The 27032-nt window shown below is 50.3% G+C and overlaps 1 protein-coding gene and 1 long non-coding RNA gene across 5 annotated transcripts in view; one reads left to right on the forward strand and one right to left on the reverse strand.

Moving 5' to 3' along the window:
* The window catches only part of MAPKAPK2 (MAPK activated protein kinase 2), a 44583-nt gene extending 29297 nt beyond the window's left edge, over positions 1-15286 (reverse strand). Inside the window, exon 1 of one of the 4 annotated variants that reach the window (XM_047840254.1) lies at positions 14765-15286. In XM_047840254.1, the coding sequence (XP_047696210.1) occupies positions 14765-15052 (288 nt within the window). In that variant the 5' untranslated portion in view covers positions 15053-15286. The remainder of the gene's footprint in view (positions 1-14764) is intronic. The other 3 variants (XM_047840256.1, XM_047840255.1, XM_047840257.1) reach the window with 3 other exon arrangements.
* Positions 13836-27032, forward strand: part of LOC125155227 (uncharacterized) — a 31212-nt gene continuing 18015 nt past the window's right edge. Inside the window, exons 1-2 of the long non-coding RNA XR_007148094.1 lie at positions 13836-14037; positions 22306-22402. This is a non-coding gene — a long non-coding RNA (uncharacterized LOC125155227). The remainder of the gene's footprint in view (positions 14038-22305; positions 22403-27032) is intronic.

Below are 27032 nucleotides of genomic sequence, written 5' to 3' on the forward strand. Positions count from 1 at the left end.
ATGGCCATTTGCTGGTATATAGTCTTAAACAAGACAAAGTAAATACTACATAAGGTCCTTTCTAAATGATTACCTTCTTTTTGCCCTCTCACCTGGGCCTTCAAACCTCTCCTTGTGCTCTTCCATAAATCTCCTTTCCAGCTCAGATAAATCTTCACCAGGGTGTAGAATGATTACCTCAGAGTCCAGCATCGTCTAAGAGAATGTTCTGTGATGATAGAATGTTCTCTATCTGCACTGCCCAATACAGTGGCCACGAGCTATATGAGACTACCAAGGACTTGAAAGGTGGCTAGTGCTATAGGGGAACTAATTTATAATTTTATGTATTCAATTGAAATAGCCACAGATGACCAGGGGCTACTCTATTGGCCGCAGCAGCTTCCTGCGAAAGATGGCTTATGTACTCACTGTGAGATCCAGGTAAACAAGCCAACTCCCTCGACCACCGCCTCTCAGAGCTCATTTCCAGCCTGAAGTGAGCTACCTGATGACAGAGAGGTTAAATTCGAAGAAAATAGCAGGAAAGGAGGAGCTCTGTGTCAGCTGTACCAAAGACAACAGGTACAGAGAACAAAGAGCCCAAAGTAAAACTCTCACCCCAAGGGCTCTGCCCTTCCCTGCCCGAGAAAGCAACACCACCAGCAGCCCCAGAGGTACCAGCAGCCACCATCCCAGCCCAGGCAGTGGGGTGTCTCCCGGCTTCCTCGGAGCAGACAGACCTCATTCTCAGGGATGACCTAGAACACTCCTTGGCCGACTAGAGCCAGACTCTCAAATTTTGTACCGGAACTTTTTGGCTGTACTGGGGTGCAGAAATCCAAGAGAGAGAAAATGAATCTCACAAAACAAAAAGCAAACCTCAAATCCACTACTTTTCCAGACCTCAGAATTTTTCATCGGGCAAAAGCGATCATCTGCACACTCTCAAACATAACTGGACCCCTGCCCAGGTACGGTAAAAGGCCAAGTTCAAACCTGACCGAGGACTCCAGATTAACACGTGTGGTCTTCCAGCCTTGATTCCTGCCTTCCACATTTTAGGCCCTTTTTGCCCAGCATCTGCCTGCACACGTGCTCTGAATCTACCACAAAGTGTGGTTACCTGAGCTGAGAAGTGCTGCCTCAACCTTCTGGAATACCAAAGGAACAGACTGATGCGACAGCAGGAGAGGCCAGGTGGGTATCAGGAACCACCTGTCGTTATTTCAACAGCTCCCCGTCAAGGAGAGGCCACCGAGCAAGCCTCTGGGTAGCCAGCCTGACGCAGGGACGTGGTCTCTCAGCCAAGAGGAACACCACAGTGGGGGGGGGGGGGGGGGGGGGGACGGACAGGGGAGAAAGATGGAAGAAAAGATCAAATACGAAAAGCACTGTGGGGGTGGGGCAATGGCTTCCATCGAAGACTGGATACTGTTTGTGAAGTTTACTGGAAGATGGTTTTCCCCCTTCTAGAAAAAGAAAAAAAGAGAGAAAGAAAGAAAAGAAAGGAAAAGAAAAAGAAAATGATGTTGCAACTTCCTTCATCACCGCACGCACTCAGGAAAAAACCCCAGGCCTTGCTTCACTTTCCCATCTGTGCTAACGGTCAGCTCCATCCCGAGCCCTGACTTCTGGGCTCCTGAGAGGCAGGAAGCAAAGATGGCCAGAGCTTGGGGGACAGACAGCCTCCCCATCACCTGGCAGGCCGCCTGCCTGCTCCTCCACCGGGAGGCTGAACACAGGATGGAGGCGATTCTTCAGAGCGAGACGGAAGTCCCGTTAGGGCCCAAAGGAGGATAAAAATAAGTTCTGCCCCAGGCTCAGGCCGGCCCCCTCTTTTTTATTCCCCCTTTCCTCCCTGATTCTCTTGGATGGTCAGCCAGCCACACCCATACCGAGCATTTCCTCTTACCAGAAAGATCCCTGGGAGGAGGTCATCTCTTTCCCTCTCAGCCAAACAGAAGACAGGAGTACCCAGTGTAGTTCTTCACCATTTCCCCTTAGAATCCCCCCCCACTGGCCAAACTTTTATCTGTACCCTCCCCTGGGTGTGTCACAGATGTGATTCCATGATGTGTCCTCTGCCCATGCCAGGCAAAAGTGAGCCCTTCCACCCTGAGAGGCCCATCCCGTGTCTCTGTATCCTCTGCCCTGACTCCACCCGCGTCCCCACCACCATCTCCGAGCCCTTCCACCCTGAGAGGCCCATCCCGTGTCTCTGTATCCTCTGCCCTGACTCCACCCGCGTCCCCACCACCATCTCCCTGAACCTCTTTCTTCGTGTGTAAACCCAGAAATCAGGTCACCTGGCCTGCCTCCGTCAGAGAAGTACTACCTTCACCAGAGATTACCAAATGGGAATGTGTGTGAAAGGGCACAATCCAGACTGCTGTGTGTGTGGGGGTGGGGTGGGGTGGGGGTGGTATTCATCCCTTTTATGTGCACACAGGTGTTCACTCCTGTTCTGAACTGTAAGTTCCCAAAGGCAAGGCCCACACCTTACCATTGTGGCGATCTGCACGAAATAAGCATTCCATAAATATTTGATGATACAACACAAATCGCTAGGTCAACTGAGTACTAGATTATAGGGGAGTCACGGAGGAACAATTCAGCAATATTGCAAACGCCAAAGGAGCCCAGGTTTCAGCGTAAGACGCTCCCACCATTAACGGCCTCAGGGCTTTGCAACCTGCTGTTCCTTCTGCCCCCTGCCCCTGCCCCTCCCATCCCAGTATTCCCACAGTGCAGGCAACACCACCTTCCCAGGAAAGTCTTCCCTGAGCCACACACATTCTCAGCATTCCAGGGCCTCCTCCCTCCTTCATTTTTGCCACTGTATCTATCACCATCTGTCAAACTGTATCATTTAATTGATTACGTTTTGTCTGTCTCCCCTTACTAGGATGCAGGCTCTGGGCAGGTTGTTTTTGTTTTTGTTTTTCTGTTTTGTACACTTCATGTATCCCCAGAGCCTAAAACGATATTTAGCACTCAGTAGGTACTCAACAAATGGTTGCTAATGAATGCATTGCTCCGAACATGTCTGATCACATTTCCCCTTCTGTAAAATGTTAAGTATTCTGTGAATACTTTTACTTGGCAGTATTAATATAGGGAATTAACAAGAATATAAGTAAGACACCAAACACAATGCTTGCCACATAGTATCTGCTCAAGAAAGACTTGTTATTAATCTGGGAAACCTTCACAGGGTTGCTAAACCTTCAACAGTGAGCTGAATGGGGCAGAAAGTTGAGGACTGTTATATGTTTCAAAGTCGATCTGCTGTTCCGATCTATCCGTAGGGAGGCTGCAAAGTCATCCTTAGCACTGCTAATTAATTTTCTTGAGTAGTAAGTTGCTTTGGATCTCAGAGGGATAGAAGGCACCCTAAGGCAAATCCTGCTTAGAAAGGCAGGAGTCTAGTCCAAGCTGCTAGAAAGAATCAGCCCTCATTGTTCCAAATTCTTCTCATCTCATATAGCAGAGGTATTAAAGGGGTCTAAACCCAAGGGGATGACCCTGACTAGTCTCCCAGTCGAGGCTAATCCTGCCATCTGGGCCTCCTGATGGCCAGTCAGCAGGGAAGACAGGAGGCAGGCATGGAGGAGAATAAATGTTTACAAACATCGGTTGAACGGCTGAATGAATAAAAATACTACAGCCCGGAGAAGGGTGAAAGAGCGCTGGCCTGCAGAAAGTGAGAGCGGAGAGGATGGCCCCTGCGGCCTGGAACCTGGGCTGCCCCACGTCCTCCAGCACAGGGCAGTATTCCCAGCGGTGGGGTCACAGAAGCAGCACTACAGAAAGCCCTTCATTCGAAGCAGGCGTCCTCTGAGATCAACTCTGAGCCCTCTGATTCACAAACGAGGAAACTGAATGAGGCCCAGACAGGTTCTCGGACCTGCTGAGGACCACACAAGCCAGGTCTCTCAGATACCAGTCCCCTTCTGTTTCTCCTACAACGGTGCGGCATGGAGTCAAGTGGCCCCACGAGAGTCAAACCTCTGACCTCAGACCTGGCAGCCTAGTATTCAACGCTGGTGTTCTCGCCTCACCCAGGAGCAAAGCCAGCAGTACGATCACCTTGGACTACATCTGTGTGTCTCTGCTTTGTCTGGAGCTAACTAGAAGATGCCAAGAGCCAGAGGAGAGCTGGCTACTTCCACATCTGTCCCTCCCTTAGTGAAAATTCTCTGAGAGGCAGAAGGGTCATCTCCGTAGTGGAACCGGAAAAGGAGGGGCGCTGGAGCAGGGACGAGAAAGACAAGAGGCATCAATGGGAAACTGTGGTCAGGGCCCTTACGAGAACGAGAAATCCGTTAGCAGAAACAGAAGGTGCCAGCTTGAGTCAGCAGATCCGAATGTGTGGAGAAAAGAGATGCCCAGAAGACTGTTCCGCTATGAATGGCTTTTTGGCAGACAGGAGGGAGAGCAGGGACAGACACTCGGGGGGCTTCACTATACCCCTGGCTAGTCTCAGAGAGCCCAGCCCAATACTGTTCCACGCCCGCGGCCGTCCCCCTCCACCCTGAGGATCACCATTCGTACCTTATATCGATGCAGATAGCATCCACCATTACTCAGTTATCGCACCTTTCTTAGGCAGCTGGGTATAACGCATGATGCCAAAATACTCCATGAAATTTTTCTAAATGAGGGCATAGAGTCACGTGGAAGTAAGAGAATATAAAGAGAATGAAGATGTGAGTCTTCAGGAACTTGCAGTCCAATCTTTAGAAAGCTCCCTGAACATGGAGACACTGTCTTCAACTGAAATAGAAGGGAGGAGTGTCTTGGCAAGTTTGGCGGGGGAGGGTGGGGGAGACCCACTTCTAGGGTGAAGGCTTTCATGAGGGTGGCAGCATTTGTACAGGGTGGAGTAGGTAGATACAGACAGGGGTGGGGCAGGGAGGCAAAGAAGATACGGATGAACAGATGGCACACATACCACGGGCAAAGGTGACAGTGGAGGGGGAGGGGAAGGGTCCTATTAAGGAAAGAGCAAATGTAAGCCCCTTGAGCTGAAACATAGCAGTCATTCAGAAAAACAAAAACAAAAACACAACCAAAAACCAGATTGGGGTCAGATCAAGGAAGGATCTGAAAATCTCCTGTGCTCCCCAGGCAAAGGGGACCCACTGAAGGGTTGAAACTATGAAGCTACATGACCAGGGCTGGCAAAGTAGTCCCGCATGTGGTCCAAGGGACAGAGGGGCAAGACCCTAATTCCCCGCCTGAGGTTCTCAGAGTCAGCTAAATGTTTCGGCTGCCCCCCTCACCACCCCCCTACTCTCTATCCCTTCTTTCTCTAATTACACACCTCTAACTCAATTTTATGTTCTTTTTAAAAATCTAAGGCAAGGTAACAAAAACAAGTCCACGAAATCAGAAGGGTCAAGGGTGCTCTCACCCCTCGTCCTCCTCCCTAGGAGCACAGGGGACTAGTGCCCTGCCAGGGGAGGGGGACATGAAGGTAGGAAACCCCTGAGAATCCCACGTGGGCTCTAGTGGAAAGAAAGGATGTGACGCTTGGGAGGCCGGCAGTCAGAGGGAATAACAAAGCTTCCGGGTTTCTGTAAACATGAGCATTTACAAAGCAAGCTACCAGGTACACTCACTCTGTCCCCGTGGCCTTCTGCTTTTCAGAGACCTGGGTGCCTGGAAACACAGAGGCACCACGAAGGCCACAAGATGTCCCCTGCCACCCTCCCCAGCACAACAGAGTAGACAGGGTCCTCCGAGTTCCAAGGCCCCTGTGGCCTCTGCACCGGTCCACCTGCATTCCTAGGATGCTGTGCGTTCCACACTTGTGGCCTCCAATGCCCAGGGCTCCCCCTCTACTCCCCTGCCCCCACGGTGCTCTGGGCTCTACAGAAGTCGGGCTGTCGGGCAACCTGCAGATTCTTCACTTAGAGAGGCTCCCCTTCCCCAGCTCCTGTGAAGCCTGGCCTTTGGAATCTACAAGCCTTCCTCTAAGAATTACAGAAGCCAGAGAAGGAGGCCCAGGACAGAGAAGAGGGAGGGTATGGTGACTCCAAGGACAGGGGCTCCTTCTGTCAGAGTTAAAAATAAACTCTTAGCCATTTACACCCAACTCCTCCCTCCAGAAGCCAATGGGCCTTGGCAGATAAATCTCTCCCTGCAGAGGAAATGAGGCCCTGCAGGGACAGACGGGAGGAAGCAGTCCATGGAGACCTGGTCCAGTATGTAACTCTAGCTCAAGCCAGAGGGCCCCCCAGACCTGCCTCAGCTTCTATTACTCTTCCCCCAACACACCTTCTCCCAAACAAATCCCAATCCCAGAAAAAAGACACAGAATCCTTCTGTGCATGGTTGGTATCAACACCTGCCCAAGGATCGGAAAAATCAGTAAGAAGAGAGTGCCAAAGTCAAGCTAAAAGATATAGTCTGCCCAGTATCTACCAGTTAAGCAGGTACCCCAGCTCCCTGAGCCCCTCTCCTCACATCCTGTAGGTCTCCGGGATCCCCAGGCAGTAGGGCAAGAGGTCACCTCAATGGACCTCAGTGGACACGGATCAGCACCACCCCTGCCCTCACAGGAGGCAGAAGAGACCCGTGCTCTCTGGGACATCCTGCAGGTGGCGAAGCTGGGAGGGCCAGAGGGGCCATGGCCTGACTCAGGAGGGAGGCCCGGAGAGCCAGGGCCCAGTTATCCTTGGAAGCCAACAGGATGAGGTCACACTTCTGAATGTGGTAACCTGAAGCCCCACGCTGCAGGGGTGGAGAATATAGCTCAGCAGCAGGGCAGGAGTCCCAGGGCAGGGAGCGAGCTCAGTCACAGGGCAGTCGGGGTGAGGGCCTGGGGCAGCCTCAGGCAGAGCTCTCCTGCTGGCCTCCGTGTACCTTCTGCGGGGAGGCCTGCTTGCAGCCTGGAGGAAGCCAGAGCAGGAGGCAAGCACGGGGGAAAGTCTAATTGACCCGGGGAACTTCTGCAACCTCCTCCCAGCCCTTCCCCTCACGGGGAAGAAGCACGGTGGCTCCCCAGAGCCTTTGTACGCACTGCCCCTTCTCCCGTAGCCTGAGCTTGGGAGGTGGTGGGGGGCAACTCACGTTTCCGAGCGCTGGGAGCAAACGGAGCCTGGTGCTGCTCCGGGTATCGTATCTCACTCCCAGCGCTCAGAACCATGAGTTGCCCCCCACCACCTCCCAAGCTCGGGTTACAAGAGAAGGGGGCAAATGGGGAGACCACAAGTGACAAGAGAGAGTGGGCTCGGCGGTGTGGCAGGCAGCCCTGGGGCAGACAGCAGGGCCGGGCTGTGTGTGGGGGACTGCAGCAGCAGCAGGTTTATTTTTAGCTGTTGGGACGGAGGGGCTGAGTAACAGGTTGAGGCCCTGGGCGGGAGGCCAGGTTGCAAGTGTCCATCCAGTGTGTGGGCTGGGAGCCTAGAGATAACATGGATCGTCACAATGGCAGCGACATGACTGACTCAGTCACCTGCCACAGAAGGGTCGGGGGCAAGGCACCCCATAAGAGCATGACAGTCGGTGGAGGAGCCGGCAGGGACCTGTCAGTAGGTCCCCTTCACCTTTGCTTTGGGTTCAGAAGCAGAATCAGTGGAGAGAAACCAAGCAGAGAGAAGGCATCAGCCATACAGCTCCCTTTGTCACACACAACTTGTCTGAGACAGAAAAGGCTTCGAGTGGTGGCCACATAGCTTCCGCCTTCGGTCACCACTCCTCACCTTCCAGATGAGTGCTGGATGGACACGGGCCATGGAGATGCCTGGAAACGTCCCTCAAGAGTAAGATGCCCTTTCATATGACCCTTTGGGACGGCTCATGTTCCTAGCAGAATAAACACACAGCTTGGCCAGTCTTGGAGGGAACATGAGTTACTGATGGGGGTTGACCTTGGGGCCATGTCCCAGCCTCTCCCACCTGCCAGCTAGCACACAGCGATGTTTACTGGATCAGGAAATAAAGCCCCCCAAAGGGCACTGCCAGAGGCTCATCCCCCTTTCCACTGTGTCTCTTCTTCCTGGATCCAGCCACATATGATGGCCTAGAGCACAGGACTCCATGGTCTGAAGCTCCAGGGCTGAAACGACTGTTTTAGCATTTAGTGAGCAGGAAGAAGAAAAAAGAGAACAGACCTCACCAGGCATCCCTCTCTCCTCCTGCTTCCTTAGACTTCTGATTTCCAGTCTTACCCAGCCCTAGGGGGTTGCTGAGTGGTACCTGGATGCAAATCCTAATTTCCTCGTCAGCTTTAGGAATCAGTCCCCAACTCTCATCCCAGGACAGTCCCCAGCCCACACCGTATCTTTGGGTGAATTACAAGAAGGCACCCATGTGGATGGACCCAGCCACAAGCCAACGCGAAGCCTGACTAGCGAACGGTAGGTTAGACTGCAGCCCTCACTTCCTCCCTCAGCTGATGCCCCTGTGCAGGGCCCAGCCCACACACCGATCACAGCGGCCACGTCTGGCCCCACACCTCAAGTGAGGAAGAAGTTGCAGACAGGGAACACAAAGAATTCCGCATCTCCGCCTGGAGACACCGCTACACTAAGATTCTTCTAACTTCAAGGCAAGAACAGATTCACATCCCACTGAGTTATCTGGCCCCATCCTCTCTGCCAAGGCGCTAGGTGCAACACTTTCCACGTCTTCACACAAAAGAAGTGACGGTTGGTCAGGGAGGACTGTTAATTAACTGGGCACAGGCTACCCTGGAGCCATCAAGGCCACACCAGGGGCATCCACTCTGGCTCAGACGCTGCTGATGGTCAGACACGGGGCTGGTCAGCAAGCCATCCGGCCAGCTCTTGGCCTCTTGCCCCCGGCACAGCCTTCCGCTACCCACCAATGCCAGTGCTCAGGAGCAATGGGTAGCCTGACCTCTGCCATGGGCACCCAAACCTGGAAAATTTAACTGACCTACTGCAGGACACATGCCCAGTTAGCAGGGCATATAGCCTGGACCCCATGTTTGGCTTTCCCATCCGACACATAACAAATAATAACAGGCTCTTCTCTAAAAATATGCATCTGTATACATCTTAAAATACAAAATATCAGTATTCCTCTCAAGACCAGAGAGGGTACAAAGTCTGATGTGGGTCACATACCTGGTGTACATCAAGCCACCCAGTGGCGTGGCCCCTTCTCTTTACCAACGTCCCCATTTATGAGGTGACTGACCTACGTAGGAAGACCTAGTGCCAAGAGCTCAGTTGTGTGCTGCCAGGTCTATACTCCCAGCGCTACTCCCTCTAGCAACCAAAAAACCAAAGAAACCCAGACTCAGAGCAGGTCCTGGGGAACTGTGTCCCTGATGCTGATGCCAGGTAAGGCCTTGGACAGACCACTGAACCCCTCCTGACGGGCCTAGCCTCCCGCTCTTGTGGGATGGAAGGAGTCAAGAAAGATGCCGGGGAGTGTCAGCAGTAAGGTGCAATGGTGTGTGGGTCTCTGTACCACCGGGCCTTAAACCATTACCAAGAGCACCTGCAGCCCCTTGGAACACAGCAGACACCAACCCTGCCCGTCCACCTCCCTCTTGGACCCTGAAGCACCGCTGCAGACCAGGGAAGAGAGGAGAAAAGAGACCCCACATGACTTTGAAGGGCCTGCAGCAGAAGAGAGGACCTCAAACCAGAAGGGAAGAGTCCTGACTCAGAACACGCAAGGGCCTCTTGGGAATCATGGAAGGGACTCAAATGCAGACGCCAGTGCCCTGTCCTTCCCTGCTTGTGGCTGACATTCCTCCTGGCAAGGCCGCCAAACATCCCTGGGATTTGCGGGTGACAGGAGCTTTGGCCCCTCCTCCAACCCCAGGATCTGGGCAGGGATCAAGTCTGCAGTCCTGAATCTTGGCTCCTCCAGGTCTCTCCCTGGATCCCTGCACCTGCTTCTTAAGGGAATCATCAATGGATGATGGGCCAACTCCTCTGGGCCCAAGCAGTCAAAACATCTTAATCATGAGTACCAGTGCCTTCGTCCTCCTGAAAAGGAGCCCCTTCAATTCCCAGGCACCTACTGATATCTGGTCTCAAGGCCTGGGGGCTGCTCTTCCTTCCACTTCCATCAGCTACTGACCCCAGATCTTAGCTGGAGATTATTTTCAACTCCATCAAAGCCCGGAATTTACAAGTGAAAAAGGACCATGAGCCGACCCAACTTTGATCCTGCCTCAGTGGACACCAAGAGCCCTGGTGCAGTAAACAGGGACCAAGGCCCCAAGACGGGGAGGGCATCTCTGAAACCAGAAACTAGAACCTCCTAGCCCAAACCTCAGTGATCTGTCACCCTGCTTTACAACAGCCTGTTCGTTTACTTCACGCCCCTCAAGTACTTTGAAACCGGCTTTTAACACAAAACTAGGTCAGAGTCAATTCTGAGCCACTAGCCCTATATGCTCCCTGCCAACCTGATCTCCCCTCAGAGCCAGGGTCACCATCCCCTCGACAGATCTACTCATACCTCAGAGGCCCAGCAATGAGCCATCCATGGCTCCTTGGGTCCTCCCAGATTTCCCTTCTAAAGCTCTTCTGTTCCCAATCACATGATTTAACCTCCAGACCAGCAAAGGCTAGTAGAACCTTCTACAAGGATGAATATATTCTTCTGCACTATTCACTTCAGCAGCCATTAACCACGTGCAGGCTACTGAACATTTGCAATGTGGCTAGCAACTGATTTTTAATTTGATTTAGCTTAATTAATTTTAACTTCAATAGCCATGCATGGGTATTGGCTGCCATACTGGAGCGTACAAACCAAGTTTGTTAATTTTGCCTTCTCCAAATCGGTTTCTTGGCCCCCTAAATTTTAAGGCACTTTATAGGTCTGTCTCCTCCACACAAGTAAGCATACGATAGGATGCTCAGCAAACTGTTAACTACCTGTAACCTCAATGGATATGAAAGAGGCTGATTTATTAGTCGAAGAAACTTTCCTCACCGTGTGATTCCATCCAGAGAACCCCATCTTGGGACACTGCCCCTCACGCAGCCACACTACCTATCTTGCTCCCTGCTCCCTGGGAGGTATACAGGATGATGTGAGCTGGAGAGGACGATGCCTGTACTTTGGGGCTGTGGGAGATCTGGTGGTTCCCTCTAACAGTGTTCAGACCAACCATGGGCAGTTCCGATGATCTCCCCCTCAGAACAACAAAGGAAGCCACACCGCAGTGACACGAGGTGACCTGGGGAAGGAGGACTACTGGAGAAAGGAAAGGAGAAGACATCACAGGACCTTGTTTTCTCTAATCCACGCAATGGAAAGATAAACAGAGATAAGGGAGGAAAACATTCTATATTTTGTAAAGCAATAATGTGCTTCACCTAATCAGAGTCACACAGCAGAGAGGGACAACAGTGCCAGCTTTAATTAAATTTGTTCAGCTAATACCCAAGAGTCACCATGACACGGAGAAGCAGGAAGCAGCTGAGGAACCCCATGGGGAATACAACCAACCATTACACAAGTGGATTGGGACCAGGCGTCCGTATCAAAGAAATAGTTAATAGAATTCCCATGTTCTTATACAAAAAATACGTTAGATTTATATCAAACATGCCCTAAAAAGGGAGGGGGTGGTATACAAAAATTATTTTTAAAAAGCTTGCTAACCATATTTAGAACTCATGGAGCTGCTGAGTTGGTACGTAAGCTGCCCTTCCAACTTTGGGGGTTATTGCTGGGGAGGTAATACATACCCACCCGGCACCCCCTCGCCATCAGTCAAGGGGGTAAGAGAGTAGCTCCCTAGGCTGGAGCCGCAGCCAATCCCAGGTCTGAGTCTGCTGACGTCACTGCAGTTACAAAGTGGGAAGAGGCCTGAGACAGGGAGTCAGGCATCCTGGGTTCTAATCCTGCCTCTGCCAAGCGCGTGGCTATACTACCTCAAGCAAGTCTTTGCTCTGGGCCTTGGTTTTCGCAAATCTGCACAACGAGGGGGGTAGATGCGATGACCTCCGAAGTCCCTTCCGACTCTGACGAAGTATGGGTATGACTCAGAACTTAGCAACAGCAGCCAGAAGAGATGGTGAGGTAAGGTCACAGCACGCACTAAAAGCACTGAAACGTTAGCTCTCTGAGGTGCAGGGAGAGAAGCAGCAAGGTGGCTTGGGGCTTTTTTTTTTTTTTTTTTTTTTGGAAAGCACTGATTTCACTTAAGAGGGTTAAGAGGTGACCAGACCACAGAGCGACCAGGGCATCTGGGCATCTGCCACCTCCCATTAACTCTCAGAGCTGAGAAACAGCAAAGGTCAGAACCCCCATCCGAGGCCCTGCTCCAGCCCCGCGGTTTCTGCCCCGAGTCCCCAGGAATGGCCTAACGATGGCCTAACGCTGTGCGGAGAGTGGAGATCCGATCCCTTTTTCCTCAGGCACCTACCGATGGGGCAATCCATCCTAGCCCGCAGCATCTACCTCCCCTTGCTTCATAGTCAAAACGCTCCTGGTTTTGAAAATCATTTCACCACTCGGCACCGAAGGTTAATTTCACCAAGATTCAAGATCTAGAAATCTCTTTGGTGTGTGTCTCAGACAGGATTCCCTGGGCCAGATTCCCCCTACAAGCTGTAATTATGTCTTGGCCAATATTTGGACATGGAAGTGCTGTTGACACTATCAGTCTCTGAATGTCTCATACCTTTTTTCTTCCTCTATTATTAAGTTTTTACACAAAGATGTGTGGGAATCTGCAGTTTAACAGTTGAGCCAACTTACAAGATCTGGGAGCAGACTGCCTGTCAAAACAGACTGACTTCAATCTGCACCCACTTCCCACCCGAGAGGGATAAATTATGAGTGTTATTTAAAATGCTGCGGATTTTTCCTTTCAAAACTAAAGCGGGGGGGGGGGGGGGGGGGGGGGGGGACATATCCAAATCTCTCTCCTATTAATTACAATCGCAGAAATCTGAATTACAAAAGAAATCTGAATTGCCACCCTAAAACATTTTAGAGTGGAGTTTTATGTGTCATTAAATAGAATAAAAAGAGGTTGAGAGCTTTTGTTCTCAAGTCTTTATGCAATATTCCAACTATCCAGGGGAATGAATGAACAGCCTTCGTCCCCAAACTGCTGATGGGTGAGGGCAGATGGCCTCTGGGAGGGATAGAAAACTCTCTCAGAAAGGGCGTCTGTCGCTTCCTCACCCGTACAAGTTAACTGTGGTCAAACAGCACTCACTCAATTCCATTCCCCAAGGTCAGTGACACATTTAAACCACAGCTCCTACTCCCTGTCCCCAGTTGATTGTATGGGGAAAGGGGTCTAAGTCACAACAGCTAAAAGCCCACAGCAACAGCTTAGAGTAGAAACCAAAGAAATCTGACAGTGTTGGGACTAGCTGAAAGCTCTCCCCCAAGAGGATGAAAGCAGCAGGAAAACGATTTTAGAGGCCTGAAAATCTGGAAATTGCACATGGAATGCAAAGTGCCAGGCTTTTATTACATCGAATTATGTATTCCAACAGTTCCGCCCATCACACCTATCTAAGTTGTATTAATAGCTGAAATACAGCTAGCTGAGGAGGGGAGGCATGAGGGGGAAGAGAAAAATATAACACAGGAAGTATTTTTCTCCTCCTCCAATCATTAAGACACCCCAGGGGAAATAGGCGTAATGTGTCACCTTTAGAGATGTGGTTTGATCTGAAACCTGTCTGAGGGGGGAAAACCTTTTTAAGTGACCCTGAACACCGGCTCACGCTGCACTGGGGACCCACCCACCTTATCAGGCCTCCAAGTCCGTTCTGTTTAACTTCTGAACTAGGTATTCTCACTTAACTCCTCATTCCCCAACCCCCCCCCCCGCCCCGAAACCACCACACCCCCCCTTAAAAAAAAAAAAGAGGTTGGGTTTCCCCGGCTCAAGGAAAACGCTCCGTCGTACTGTCCACCAATCGCCCACATCCAGGGCTCAAGTGGCCATCCCTGATTTGCGGAATCAGCACCGGGCCAAGCCGTGGTTTAGACACCCGGTTCACAATGATCAATGGAGCTATGGAAACAGCAGACATCGCGCCGGAGCCTGCTGGCCTCCCATCTGGAGCCTCACAGACACTGAAGGTAGGAGGGGGCCTGCTCTCGGATCAAAACAGTCCCTCCCCCGCGCCCGGGGGGCGGTGTCCCCGCGGAATCTCCAGGCTGGCACCTCCCGGGCCGGCGCGCCCCAAGGCGGCATGGCCGCACTCGGGAGGCCCAGGGAAGTGAAATCACACATTCCGGCTCCCAAATAAGGAGCGAGGCTAAATAAACCTCTGAGATCCGACTTCTCCAAACTAACCGACCAACCAGCTCAATGAGTAATGGGCCTTTTGTGCCCGCAGAAAGAAAGAGAGGAGGGAGGAGAGGATGGGGAACCACAAGCCTCGAAAATCACTTCCTCGAGCCAGGGTGAAATTAGCAGAAGTGGTCCCGAAGCCAACCGTTGCGACTCGGCTGGATCCCGCTCAAACCCCAAAATGGCAGAGTGCTCACGAGTCCTCTCGGGTCCCGCCACTCACACCCGGAGGTGACCGGAAACTCGGTCTGGGCGGCGTGGTCGGCGCGGACCTGACCTTCCCCGCGGCGCGCCCGCCCCCGGCCGCGCACTTGGCTCCCCTCGGGCGCCCGGGACCCACAACCCCGCCGCGGCCGGGACGGACGGTCGCCGGGTTCGGGCAGGGTCCGCGCGATCGCGCCCGGCGACCGTGCGCTTTGGCCGCTCGGAGCGCTGGGGGTCGTCCCCGGGACACCCTCCCCGCCCCCGCCTCCGCCCGTGCCCGTCCTCCCCTCCCCCGGCCCCCGAACCTACTTTTAGGGCGAATTTCTCCTGGGTCCTCTTGTTGAGGATCTGCAAAACTTTCCCGTTGATACCCAGTCCGAGGACCTGGGTGGTGACCTTGTAGTCGTCGATGATGGCGTTCTTCTTGATCTGCAGGCTCGACTTGACGTGGAACTGGGGAAACTGCTGCGGGGGCTGCGGCGGCGGCGGCTGGGTCGGGGGGTGAGGCTGGGCCGGGGCGGGGGGCTGCGGCGGCGGCGGCGGCGGCGGGTTGGGAAACAGCACCGGTGGGGTCTGGCCTTGAGAGTTGGACAGCATGGTGCCCGGAGACGCGGGAGCAGAGGCGGGAGGGCCCGCGGCCGCCCCCTCCTCCGACTCCGGACGGGGTCCCCGCCACCCCCCGCCCGGCGGCGAAGTTTGCTCCGGGCTGGAGCCGGCTTCCCCGCCCCGGCCCGGCTCCAGGCTCGGCGGGTCGCGGGGCTCCGTGGGTCCCGCCGCGCGCCGCTGGCGCCTACCGGCCCTGCTCCCTCCCTCCCGCCCTCCCCCCCCCGGGGGCCTGGCGCTCAGGGGACCGCGGGACGGCGGGGGGCCCGGCCCGGGGGGAAGCGGCCGCGCGACAATGTACCCAGCCCGGGGGCCGGCGGCCGCGTCACAGCCTCGTCTGCGTCCGGGGCCGGTCCTTAAAGGGGAGGGTCGGAGGGGCCGGGCTTCGGGAGGCGGGGCGGGGCCAAGGAGGCGTGGGCGCGGGGGCGGGGCTGGCCTTAAAGGGGAGGACGCGAGCCTTCCCGAGTGCGGACGGAGGGTGGCTGGCCGGGGCAGCGGCCTTCGGGCGGGGTCGCTAAAGGGGAGTGGGGGCCGAGACACCCCGGTTCGTGATTGATCAGGGGCAAGCCAAGAGAAGAAGGAGGCGTATGAAAGTAGGCGCATAATTCAGATAGAAACCCACTTTTCTCCAGTCGTCTGGCTCTTTTAGACAGCAGCAGCCAATCGGAAGAAGGGGTGTATTTTGAAGGAGAGAGGTGACCGACTAGTAAGTGTAAGCGTCGTGAGCATGAATTACAGGGAATTACAGAGGCCCTTCCTCCTAGAAATAGGTGTGAGGCAAATATTAAACATGTTCTTAGCTGGACCATTTTCCTCTGAGTTTTGCATTTCTTTTCTCATGAATTTGTCAGCAAAAGATTTAATAATTGTGTAACTTTGAACAATGTAGCAATTATAACTTTGAACTGTTTCTCATGTAAATTAGCTAAGAAAGGAAACTGCGGGGGGGGGGGGGGGTGGGGAGGGGAAGGATAGACTGACCTTCAGACTTCCTGTGTGACCCTGGGCAAGCCTTTGCACCTCTCCCTCAGTGGGAGGAAAAGCAATACTTTTCTGCAGCGCTGTGGAATTAGATAAAACGGTGAAACAAAAGGAAGGTCTGGATCAGACTAGGGTCTGATTTCTAGCTTGGAAAAGTTAGTCCCTGGGTTACGCCTATTAGAAGTGGGTATTTTTAAGAAGCTGAGGTCTAGTCCAGATTAGCGCCATATCTCTGCGGAAGATACCAAGGATCTAGCTGGGCCCGTAGTAGCCCAGATCAGGGGGAGGCGACTGGGGAGGCCCTAACTATAAGCTGCTGGAGGGCCTCTATACGCATTCTGATGGATGTGGGGGATGATCATCTAATACATCCCTGCTGACCTCCTCCCTGTTCTAAGAACAGTTGAGAAAAAAGACCAGACAGGTGAACACAAAACCTCAGCTTGATTACCCGTAATGCAAAAGTAAGAATGGGGCTTGGGGTACACCTGGGTGGCTCAGTCCATTAAGCAACTAACTCTTGATTTCGGCTCAGGTCATGCTCTCACAGTTGGGGGGAATCAAACCTCCTGGGCTGAAAGCCCGGACCCTGCTTGGGGTTCTCTCTCTCTCTCTCTCTCTCTCAAAAAAACTAAATAAAATAAAATGTTAAAAATGGGGCTTGAGCTATAGCCACACATGGCCCCTAATATGTCCCTCCGATACTCCAGAGCCCCCTTGTCCAAGGACACCCAGCATAGGGAGAAAACAATGGGATATCCTGAGGACAGGAGCCCTTGGGACTGAGCCCAGGCAGGGAAGGATTAAGAGGTAGAGCAAAAGGCAGGAGTCTCCCTTCCAGGGAGGGCAGCAGGATTCACTCCCTGGGGCCAGTTCCCCTAACATAAATATTGGCTCTTTTGAAGCAGAGTTCATTTAGTGCACAACTTGACTGTATACAAGAAGCCACGCTCAGCCTTGCAGTTGGTAGATGGTGTTAATCGGTGGAGAAGACAGACCCGTGCAGGCGAACAGCTTGGCCAAAGTGGCACAGACACAGGTCTGGGAGCTGGAGGGATTCACCTGTGGCTGCAGTAGCCGAGGATGCCTGTGGTGAGACAGTTCTCCCAGCCCCCTGACTCTTAAAAGACAAAGAGACTGTCTAAGGCCACAGAGATTGGAAAACACCTTGACCTCTCCAGTTTAGTAGTATGGCTATCGCCTCCCCGAGGCACACACCGGAGATGCCAGAGGACTGAGACAAGAAAGGATGCAGAGAGAGGGAGGTGGAAAGCCCCAGCTACTCGTCTTTTTCTCTGTTGATTGAAGGTCCTCGGTCTGGGGCTGCTCCGCCCTCTGAGTTGTTCTTTTTCTGTCCACAGAGGGTGTCACTAGGGGTGTCCCACTACTTGGCATGGAGCTTTCACACCTTCTCCCCACACCACTAGAAGGAAGATAAGGGTCTTTTTTTGCCTTTGCAGAGATGGAAAGGCACAGCAGAAAGAAAAGAATTCAGAGACAAGTGACCTGAGTTCAAGTCTGCCCTCGGGTTGAGTTACCCTGAGCAAGCCATTTATCCTCTCTTTGTGTCTGAGCAAATGAGAAAAATAATAACGTGGACTTCAGGGCTGAGTGAGAATTTAATGAGATTGTGTTTATGAACACAACGAGAATTTAATGAGACAGTGTTTATGACCATTTCTTCATAAACTAGAAATAATCAGGAAAGTCTTCTTCTCCTTCTCCTTCTCCTTCTCCTTCTTCTTTTATTAAAGCATTGCTGCGCTCTGTGCCCACTGCCTGGAGATCTGTCCCTGATACCAAAGCTGCCTTCCTAACTAGCTGGGGCTCTGGGGAGATGCTGAAGCCCAGTGACCTAGGAATAACAAGACAACTGAAACCCCAGCTGGGGATTCCTCCTGGAGTTAGATGGGCCACTTAGGCCTCGGGGCACACAAGGACAACAAGGACGTGTATGTGTGCGTGTGCACAGAGATCACATAAACTGCACACAGTACCCGGAAAACACGCACCTACGTAAACACAAACATATCGGCATGGTGTGCCTGGCATGTAACACAGAATAAATGCCTAACAGATGCATAATAACCGGGAGTGAGCTTGCCTAAAGGAAGAAGCACTAGGCAAGAGATCTAGTCTCAAGTTCCTTTGCTGACCAACAAGCCATACAACCTCACTGAAGTCCCTTGCCCTCTCAGTTCCTTCTTTCTCATCTGTGAAATAGTGATAAAACATTTGTCCTGCCTGCCTCACAAAACTACTGTAAGAATAAAATAAACGATTTTCCCTTAGGACGCACAAGTCCAAAGTCCTATTTTTATAATACCAAGCCCTCAGCCACGTGTAATGAGCTTCTTAAGCAGTTTTTATGGATGTGTAGAAGCACTTCAAAAGTTAAAGCTCTATGCAGATAGAAAGCACTATTTTTGTCTATTATTGACATACAGACATATGTCATGTGATATTGTACAATTTAAAGACCTCATTGAGGGGCACCTGGGTGGCGCAGTCGGTTAAGCGTCTGACTTCAGCCAGGTCATGATCTCACGGTCCGTGAGTTCGAGCCCTGCATCAAGCTCTGGGCTGATGGCTCGGAGCCTGGAGCCTGTTTCCGATTCTGTGTCTCCCTCTCTCTCTGCCCCTCCCCCGTTCATGCTCTGTCTCTCTCTGTCCCAAAAAAAATAAATAAACGTTAAAGACCTCATTGCATAGAGTCAGATTAATTATAATCCTTGATTCACAACACAGCCCCAACATTGGATCATTGGTCCAGGTATCTCCGCTTTTATTTGGTTATTCATTATTTTTAACAACGCAAGAGTCTCCTGTGAATCTCCTGCCCAAAATAAAAACGAGGGCTTTGACAATGAAATAACTAGGTGGTTTCTCCATCCCCATGCCACCCCACCTCTATTTCCACCGTCAAAGAGAACCATTATCTAGAATCCCGTGTTCACCATTCCCTTGTTTTCCTCAGTTTTCTCTTGCTTTCCATAATTTTATTTCATAAGCTATAAGTGTCTGACCTTCATAAAAGAAAAAAACTAATAGTGTCTTAAAAGGGAGGTGGATAAGAATGACATTATTAACAAGATGAGGTTAAAATAAAGAAACATCTGGTGATGGGTTTCAAAGTATTCTCCACATTCTCATGGGGATGATGATGATGATGGTGATGGTAATGGTGATGATTGGGTGCTTACTCTGTGCATCATCTTACTTACATCTCATAAAGATCTGTGGCAGATTGCTAGGTATTTGAGCCAATACCCATTTCCCCCTCTTTAATAGTAAAGACCTTCCAATGTTTGGCTAAGCACATGACTGCCTGGACTAAAAATTACATTTCCCGGCCTCCATTACAGCTGGTTGTGTTCATGAGATTAGGTTCTAGCCAATGACTTGTAAATGGAAGGGGTTGAAAGGTAGAGGTAGTCCTTCTCCTTCTCCTCCTCTTTTCTCTTCCCTGATGGCTGGAATGAAAATTTAATGGCTGGAGCTTAAGGAGCCATCTTGGATCATGAAATAGAGGCCATAGGTTGAGGATGACAGAACAAAAGCATAAAAGCAGCTTACATCCTGGGAAGCAAGCATCCATCATATCAGCCCTAACACACTTACCCAGACTTTTATATAAAAGAGTAATACATGTCCTTCTTGTTATAGTAACTGATATATCAGGTTTTCTATCACTCCCAAACTTAACTCTTACTTACCCTACCTATTATATAGCCTTATGGGGTATGTACTGTTATCCTCATTTATTTATTTTTTAGGAAAGGAAACTGAGTCCTAGAGAAATTAATAACTTTCCTAGGGTGACAGAGTTAGCAAAGGACAGAACCCAGTTCTTTGTGACCCAAAGTCCATGATCATGGCCCCCAGTCTAAACCCTGAGCAGACCTATACCCACAGATCCTTCTTGATGTCAGAAAGATAGTATATGCCATTTCTGGGCAGGAATGGCCCAAAGAGCTATGGGCTATAGTTTCCATTTTCAGATATACTTTAAATCTCCCACATTTCAATTTCCTTCAACCTTCTAGTATAGGTCTATGTTAATTTGCATAGCTCGGTTATATTATGGGATAAATATGACTCCACAGTGAACTCTCTTCTCCAAGCTTCCCCTACCCGGCCTTCACACCATCAGAGAGTAAACATCTCCTATTTTATTATGCTGTGACATTATGACTGGATGACAGAGGGTAGGGATCTATGGAGGTGAATTTCTTAGAAATTTTCAGATAACATGCTCTTGATGAGATAGAATCATCCACTGGCTGCTGGATACACATAGGCACACAGATAAAGTAGACTTTGTATCTAATGCTAGCATGGCAAAAAGCAGAACATTGAAGAAAGGGAGCGTGATTCACAGGAAAAGATCTGTCCACTGAAAACTCACCGTTGGGAAGGAAAATGATTTGGGGACCAGGGAGAGATAAGCAGTCTTCATGTCATAGGCTAGTAATTCTTTGGTAAAATGAGGGTCTTCAATGTCTTCAAGGATAACAGATACAGAAGAACCATTAGTTACAAAAATTTCTGAAATCTCTGAAAGTGCTAAGAGCTGGTCCACAGCAAGAAATTCTACCCAAAGCAAATGCTGCCCACAATGCCCTACTTGAGGGCTTCCCAGAGGGGAAGAAATGCTCTGCTCCCCCACCCCCCGATGCCTTTGTCTGTACTCCAACCTTTGAGGGTTTAATGCCATAGCAGGGAGCAGCTGGACTAGAGGGGAAGAATGGGAATGGAAAGAGAAAGAAGGAAGTACCCAGAGGGGAATGGAAACTTAGCCTCTGCCCATCAACGAACATAACATGTTTAAAGGGACCACAAATGAGGCTAATCAGGACTACAAGATGCCTAATTATAAATTCTGCACGTTAGTATGGGAAATGGAGGGAAAAGAGGTAAATATTCTACCACATTCAAAATGGCACAAGGCTGTGGTCCCTGTCCCTGTAGTCAGTCTTGCTCCTTCAAACTACCCTGTATTGAGCATGTCAGTTACAATTCAGATGAGCATTCAGCCTGGAGAGTGAACTGGGGAAGGGAGAAAGGAAAAGGGGACATCCAGGGACACAACCAGAGTGTGTCAACCCAGGAGGTCATTTCACCTTTTCCTGGCAATCTTGTGTCCCCAGGTTTTTGGTTTTTTGGGGTTTTTTTTTTGCTCCCTCCATCACTTAAGAAAAGTATACAGAGAGGCGCCTGGATGGCTCAGTTGCTTGAGTGTCTGACTCTTGATTTTGGCTCAGGTTAAGATTTCACCATTTGTGGGATTGAGCCCTGTGTCAGGCTCCACACTGGCAGCTTGGAGCCTGCTTTAGATTCTCTCTCTCTCTGTCTCTTTCTCTGTCTCTTTCTCTCTCTCAAAAATAAATAAGTAAACATTAAAAGAAAACAAGAAAAGTAAAGTAAATGGAAGTGGGAAGGTAGGAAAGGGGGAGAAGAGGTGTGCCAGCGTGTGTGTGGAATGTCTAGTGGTTTCCTAAGGGTATGATGATATTAGCTTCACATGAGAAGGTAATTTTCAGGCAGTAGAGCATGGGGGAATCAAATTCTGAGTTCAACTCCCATCTCCACCACTTACCACTTGCCATATTAACCACACCTCAGAATGCACTTTTTATAATGAAGGGGGTGATAATTCCCTAACTTAAATACACATGAAACATTATGAACTGTTACTCACACATAGTAACTGACCTCTATAAACGTGAGCCGTGATACTGCAGTAGATATTCTCGTGCCAATTATCTCCTTCCATCTTCTCAACAAGGCTGTAAGTAGTAGTATTTCTGCCATTTGGATCACGGAAACCACCGAGGCCCAGAAAGGTTAAATACCCGGCCGAAGTCATCGCGCTGGAGTGGGAAGAGCCAGACTTCAGACTCATGCTGTTCCCACATATGTCAAAGTCTGTGGTCCTAAATGCTCTTGTAAGTGGTCCAGCTACCTGACACCTGCCAGGCCTCTCTGGGGATGCCATCTCAGCCTGTGTGCATGGTTCAGGAGAAGGAAACACACTCTGCGACCTGCAGTTTACTCTGATTCCAAAGATTCTCCCTCTAGGAGAGGTAAAGACATTGAGTAAAGTCAATGAAGCATTAATGAGTTTGGGATCCTAGCACGTATAAGCTTTTGAGGGAGGACCTAAATATGTGAGGTACATGTAGTACATATACTATGTTTTGTTTTGGTTTTGCTCATTTCACGACAGAGGTAGGAGCTAATTTTTTCCCCACCTATCTTCTTAGGCTATGAAAGCTGTAGTACTGTGGAGACGAAAAGGACATATGGCAATCACCTCATTTGTCTCCTTCCTCCGAAGACCACAACTATAGCACCATATAGGTAGGTAGGTGTGTGACCCTAAAAACTTCACACTCTCAGGACTTCCGGTGCCTCGTTATAACACGAGGGTAGGTTTTTCCTTTTGTGTGACCCGTGTAGCACATGTTGCAGGCAAGTCCCTGTCACTCCTGGATGCTCACTCACTGATGCTGGCAAGGGTCTCCCCACGGTGCTGGAAAGATAGCTAGAGCCCCGCCCCTCCCTCCAGTGGAGCGGCAGGTGCAGAGGAAACTTGGATGTGCTGAAAGAGGTGAGTTGGAATGTGGCCCAGCCTGAGACCTACCTGCAGATGCCCCCCCCACACACACCATCAACTTTGTGCCCGTCTCGTATCAATAAAGATGGACTGGGTGGCACCGATTAGTGCCAAGTACTGTGCTGGGCATGGGGATGCCCTGATGCCCCTGACAGGCCTTGGGTGCCTGGTGCCATATATATATATATATATATATATATATATGTATATATATATATATATGTATATATATATATGCGTGTGTATATATATATACACATATATATATACACACACACGTGTGTGTGTATATATATACATACATATACACATATATGTGTATACACATATGTACATATATACATACATGTGTGTACACATATGTACACATATATGTATACACATATGTACATACACATATACATATATATACACATATATGTGTGTATATGTATGTGTGTATGTATATATGTATGTGTGTACGTATATATATGTGTATATATATATATATGTACACATATACAAATATATATACAAGTATAGTATTTGTTTTGTGACTGGCTTATATACATGTATATATATATATACACACATATATGAATATATACACACATACGAATATATATACAAATATAGTATTTGTTCTTTTGTGACTTATACACATGTGTATATATATATATATATATATATACACACACACACACATATATGAACATATACAAATATACATACAAATATAGTATTTGTTCTTTTGTGACTGGCTTATTTCCCCGAACATAATGTCTTTGAGATTCAGCCATGTTGTAGCATGTGTCGAATGTCCTTCTTTGTTTAAGGCTCTGTGTATGCATACACCATTGTATGTATGAACCACCTTTTGTTTATCCGCCCCTCCCTCAGTGGACACCTGTTTGCTTCCACACTTCGGCTGCTGCGAGCACCATGTACAGATGCCTGTTGGAGCCCCTGCGTTCCATGCTTTGGGGTCTATCCCCAGAAGCAGGATTGCTAGATCATATGATAATTCTGTTTCATTCTTTTTAAGAACTGCCTCCTGTGCTGTTGCCATAGCAGCTGCATCTTTTCATCCCCACCAGCTGTGCCAAGAGTTCTTGTGTCTCTCCATTTAACCAACACCCATTACTTTCTAGCGTTGGTTTGGTTGGTTTCAGTTTTGGTAATAACCACCTTACCAGGTGGCCCTTGAGAGGGTTTAAGCATGGTGCTCCTGAACTCATAAACAAGACAGATTCATCCGGAAAGTCCTCCCCGAGGAGGTGACATCTGACTTAGGCATCTAAAGACGGGCAAGAGTTCTCATGGAAGGGGAGGAGAAAGAGGTAGCACTGAATGATGGAATGGAGAGAAAGGTGACATTGTGTGGCTCGTAGAAGCAACAGGTGGTGGGCATGGGCTGGAATATAGGATGTGTGTGGGAAAGTGTCAAGATGTGAGGTGGGAGGCAGATATAAAGATTAGAAGTTCTACTAAAGCTTTGGACTTGGGCAATAGGGAGCCATCGGTAACATATGCGCAAGTGCTATGCAAATTTCAACACATTACATGAATGTAAGGATTGAGAATATAAAGGAGAGAAAGTTTTTTTTTTTAATTTTTAACGATTATTTATTTTTGAGAAACAGAGACAGAGCATGAGCAGGAGAGGGGCAGAGAGAGAGGGAGACACAGGATCTGAAGCAGGCTCCAGGCTCTGAGCTGTCAACACAGAGCCTGACGTGGGGCTCGAACCCACGGACCATGAGATCATGACCAGAGCCGAAGTCAGATATTTAGCCGACTGAGCCAAGCTGGCGCTCCAAGGAGAGAAATGTTTTTAAAGAAACAAGTTTTAAGACTAATACACAATGCCTGAAAACTGAGGTGGCTTCTGGCACGTTCAGAGAAGACACTGGGTCCCCAGGGTGCTGGCACTGGCCCACCCCCTCCCTGTGGACCACCAGGGACCAAGGTAACACAAATGGCCTGCCCGGCTGACCTCTCTGGGTGGAGCCAGGCTCCTGTGGTCCTTTAGATGGGAGACTCCTGGCCTTCCAGACCCGGAGGGATCATAGGAGCACAGCAGGTACGTCCTTTCTCCTCCTGGACCAATGTACTCAGCAATGCCTCTCCTTCCAGTGCAACATTGCAAATCATTCAGACGCTCGGAAAATCCCAGACCTGAACAGCCACCCTCCTCTAACGGCCCTTCTAAGCCTGAAGTCTAAGCTGGATGTCTCACCGTCAAGGGGACAAGGGTCAAGGGACACTTCTCTATAACTTAACATACAGATTTACCAACTCACACTAGTCTTTTTTTTTTTTTTTTTTTTGATTTTGGAAACTTCAATACATTCACATGGAACAAAATGCAAACGCCCAAAAAGATATCTAATAAACTGCCCCCTCCCGTCCTAAGCCCTCAGCTACCAGTTCTCTGCCCCCCACCCTTTCTTGTGGAGCCCTTTCTAGAGGTCTTTGAGCCAGTCCAACCTTCCACCCAGGAACTAGAACTAGCAGGGACCCTATCTGGCCTCCATTCCTGAGACATCAGATCCTAAACTCCCAAGTCACGCTGTTCAGATGGAAGCTCTGGACCAGCCACCCAAAGTCAAAAGGCCCAGGCAGCTCATGGGCTGGCCCAGCCTCCACTGCAGCCTTCACTCTTGAGTTCCTGGGATCAAGCCATCCTCCTGGGATTGTGAGGCTTCTTCTGGTAACAGTGAGGGAAGGATACGATTCCTCGTGCAGGGTGCGGGGGCGACGGGGAGGCACCCAAGGGTGGGAGTTAGGTACAGGAGTAGAGAAGAGGGTGAGACAAATGCGGACACACAGGAGACACGGGGCAGATGTTCCCTGATTGTGAGACTAAGCCAGGATGTCAGAGCCAGAGTCTGCAGGGCCATCTGGTGTGAAGGACCCCGTAGCTCAGAGTACGGCTGCAAGGGTAGCAAAGAGGGACATGTGGGCAGCCTTCCCCTCAACCTTCCCCAGACAGGTCAAGGCCAAGCAGAGGTGTTCCTTCAAGTCACACGGCTGCCTTGATCGGCCACAGGGCTCCCGCCCGCGTCACTCCCCAGGAATCTGGTTCTTGTTTACCACGGGGAAGTGTGGTTATTACAGAGCCTGGTGGCCCTCCTCCAGCTTCTCCAGAGTGTGTGTGGAGGAGCCCAGGGCCTGGGAAGGGGGAGCCGCTGAGCAGAAAGACCAGCACCCTCCCTGGGGCCCTGCCCCTCCCAGGGCTCCCTCACCAGGACAAGTCAGAGAAGAGCCTATCAGGACGCTGGGGCCTTTTTTGGCTGAGACATCTGGGACCTATCTTCTGCAGAGTTGGGAAGGGAAAGAGCAGGGGAGCAGCAGCAGCAAATGAAGGCAGTCAAGGAACAGGGTCAAGGAACAGGGTCAAGGAACCAGGAAGAATGGGAGTCAGTGCGACACCACCTATTTTCTGTTAAGAAGAGAAACCCCGCAGAGGGAGCGAAGCCCCCGGAGATTTATGTTTTGCAAACTTTCCATCCCTAGCGACTCACCCAATGCTTGTCACAGAATGTGACACTTACATTCTCCTGGATGGATGGAATGGAGGGTGGCACACGAGACAAAATCATGATAATGGCCCCCATATGGTTTAGTGCATCAGTCTTCCTGATGGGGTTTCTAAGTGCTTTCCATGTGTTAATCCAATCAATTTCCACAACAACTTTATAGGGTAGGTGTTACTAATATCCTTCCAGGGGTCCGGATGAGGAAACTGAGGCCCAGTGAATCTTAGTGACTTACGGGAAGTACTGGAATGGGGGTTTGAACACAGGAAGCCAGGACTCAGCAGTGTCTTCCTAGGCACCACGGTCTCCTGGACAGGGAGCAGGGCCAGCCGGAAGGGGACGATCCGGAGGCAGACAACTGTTGTCACAACTTGGGGTATAGAGCTCTATGCTGGAGTTTTCTTCTTCTGTCAATTACCCTGTTGTGGCCTCAGCGCCATCCCAACCCCTGGGTAGGCTTCACTGGGACCTTATTAAATCGTAAGGAGACTATGATGGTTGTATGTTTCCCAAAGCAAAATTCCAACACTCTGTTACTCTGGCTCAAGATCTTGGTACAAAAGCCATAAAAAGACATGGGCCCCGGGACTAGCACAAGAGCCCGGCACCCTGCTCGCTCTTTCTCTGTCTTTGCTACCTCTCCTTGATGCATTTTCCTCATCTGTTCCCTCTGTAGTTTTCAGAACGTTGTCCAAATGAGAAGGCATTTCTGAAACACCAGCTTGGTTCATTTTCTCCCCACCCAGCTGTCTCCTCTTTTCTCCACGGGAAGTTGCGCTAACAAGGTAGTATGAAAATCAGGTCATTTTCACTATTTTTCAGAGTTTCCAGAGGCCACGGTGCTGCAAATGGA

The sequence above is a fragment of the Prionailurus viverrinus genome, chromosome F1, assembly GCF_022837055.1.
Source record: "Prionailurus viverrinus isolate Anna chromosome F1, UM_Priviv_1.0, whole genome shotgun sequence".
Lineage (NCBI taxonomy): Eukaryota > Metazoa > Chordata > Mammalia > Carnivora > Felidae > Prionailurus > Prionailurus viverrinus.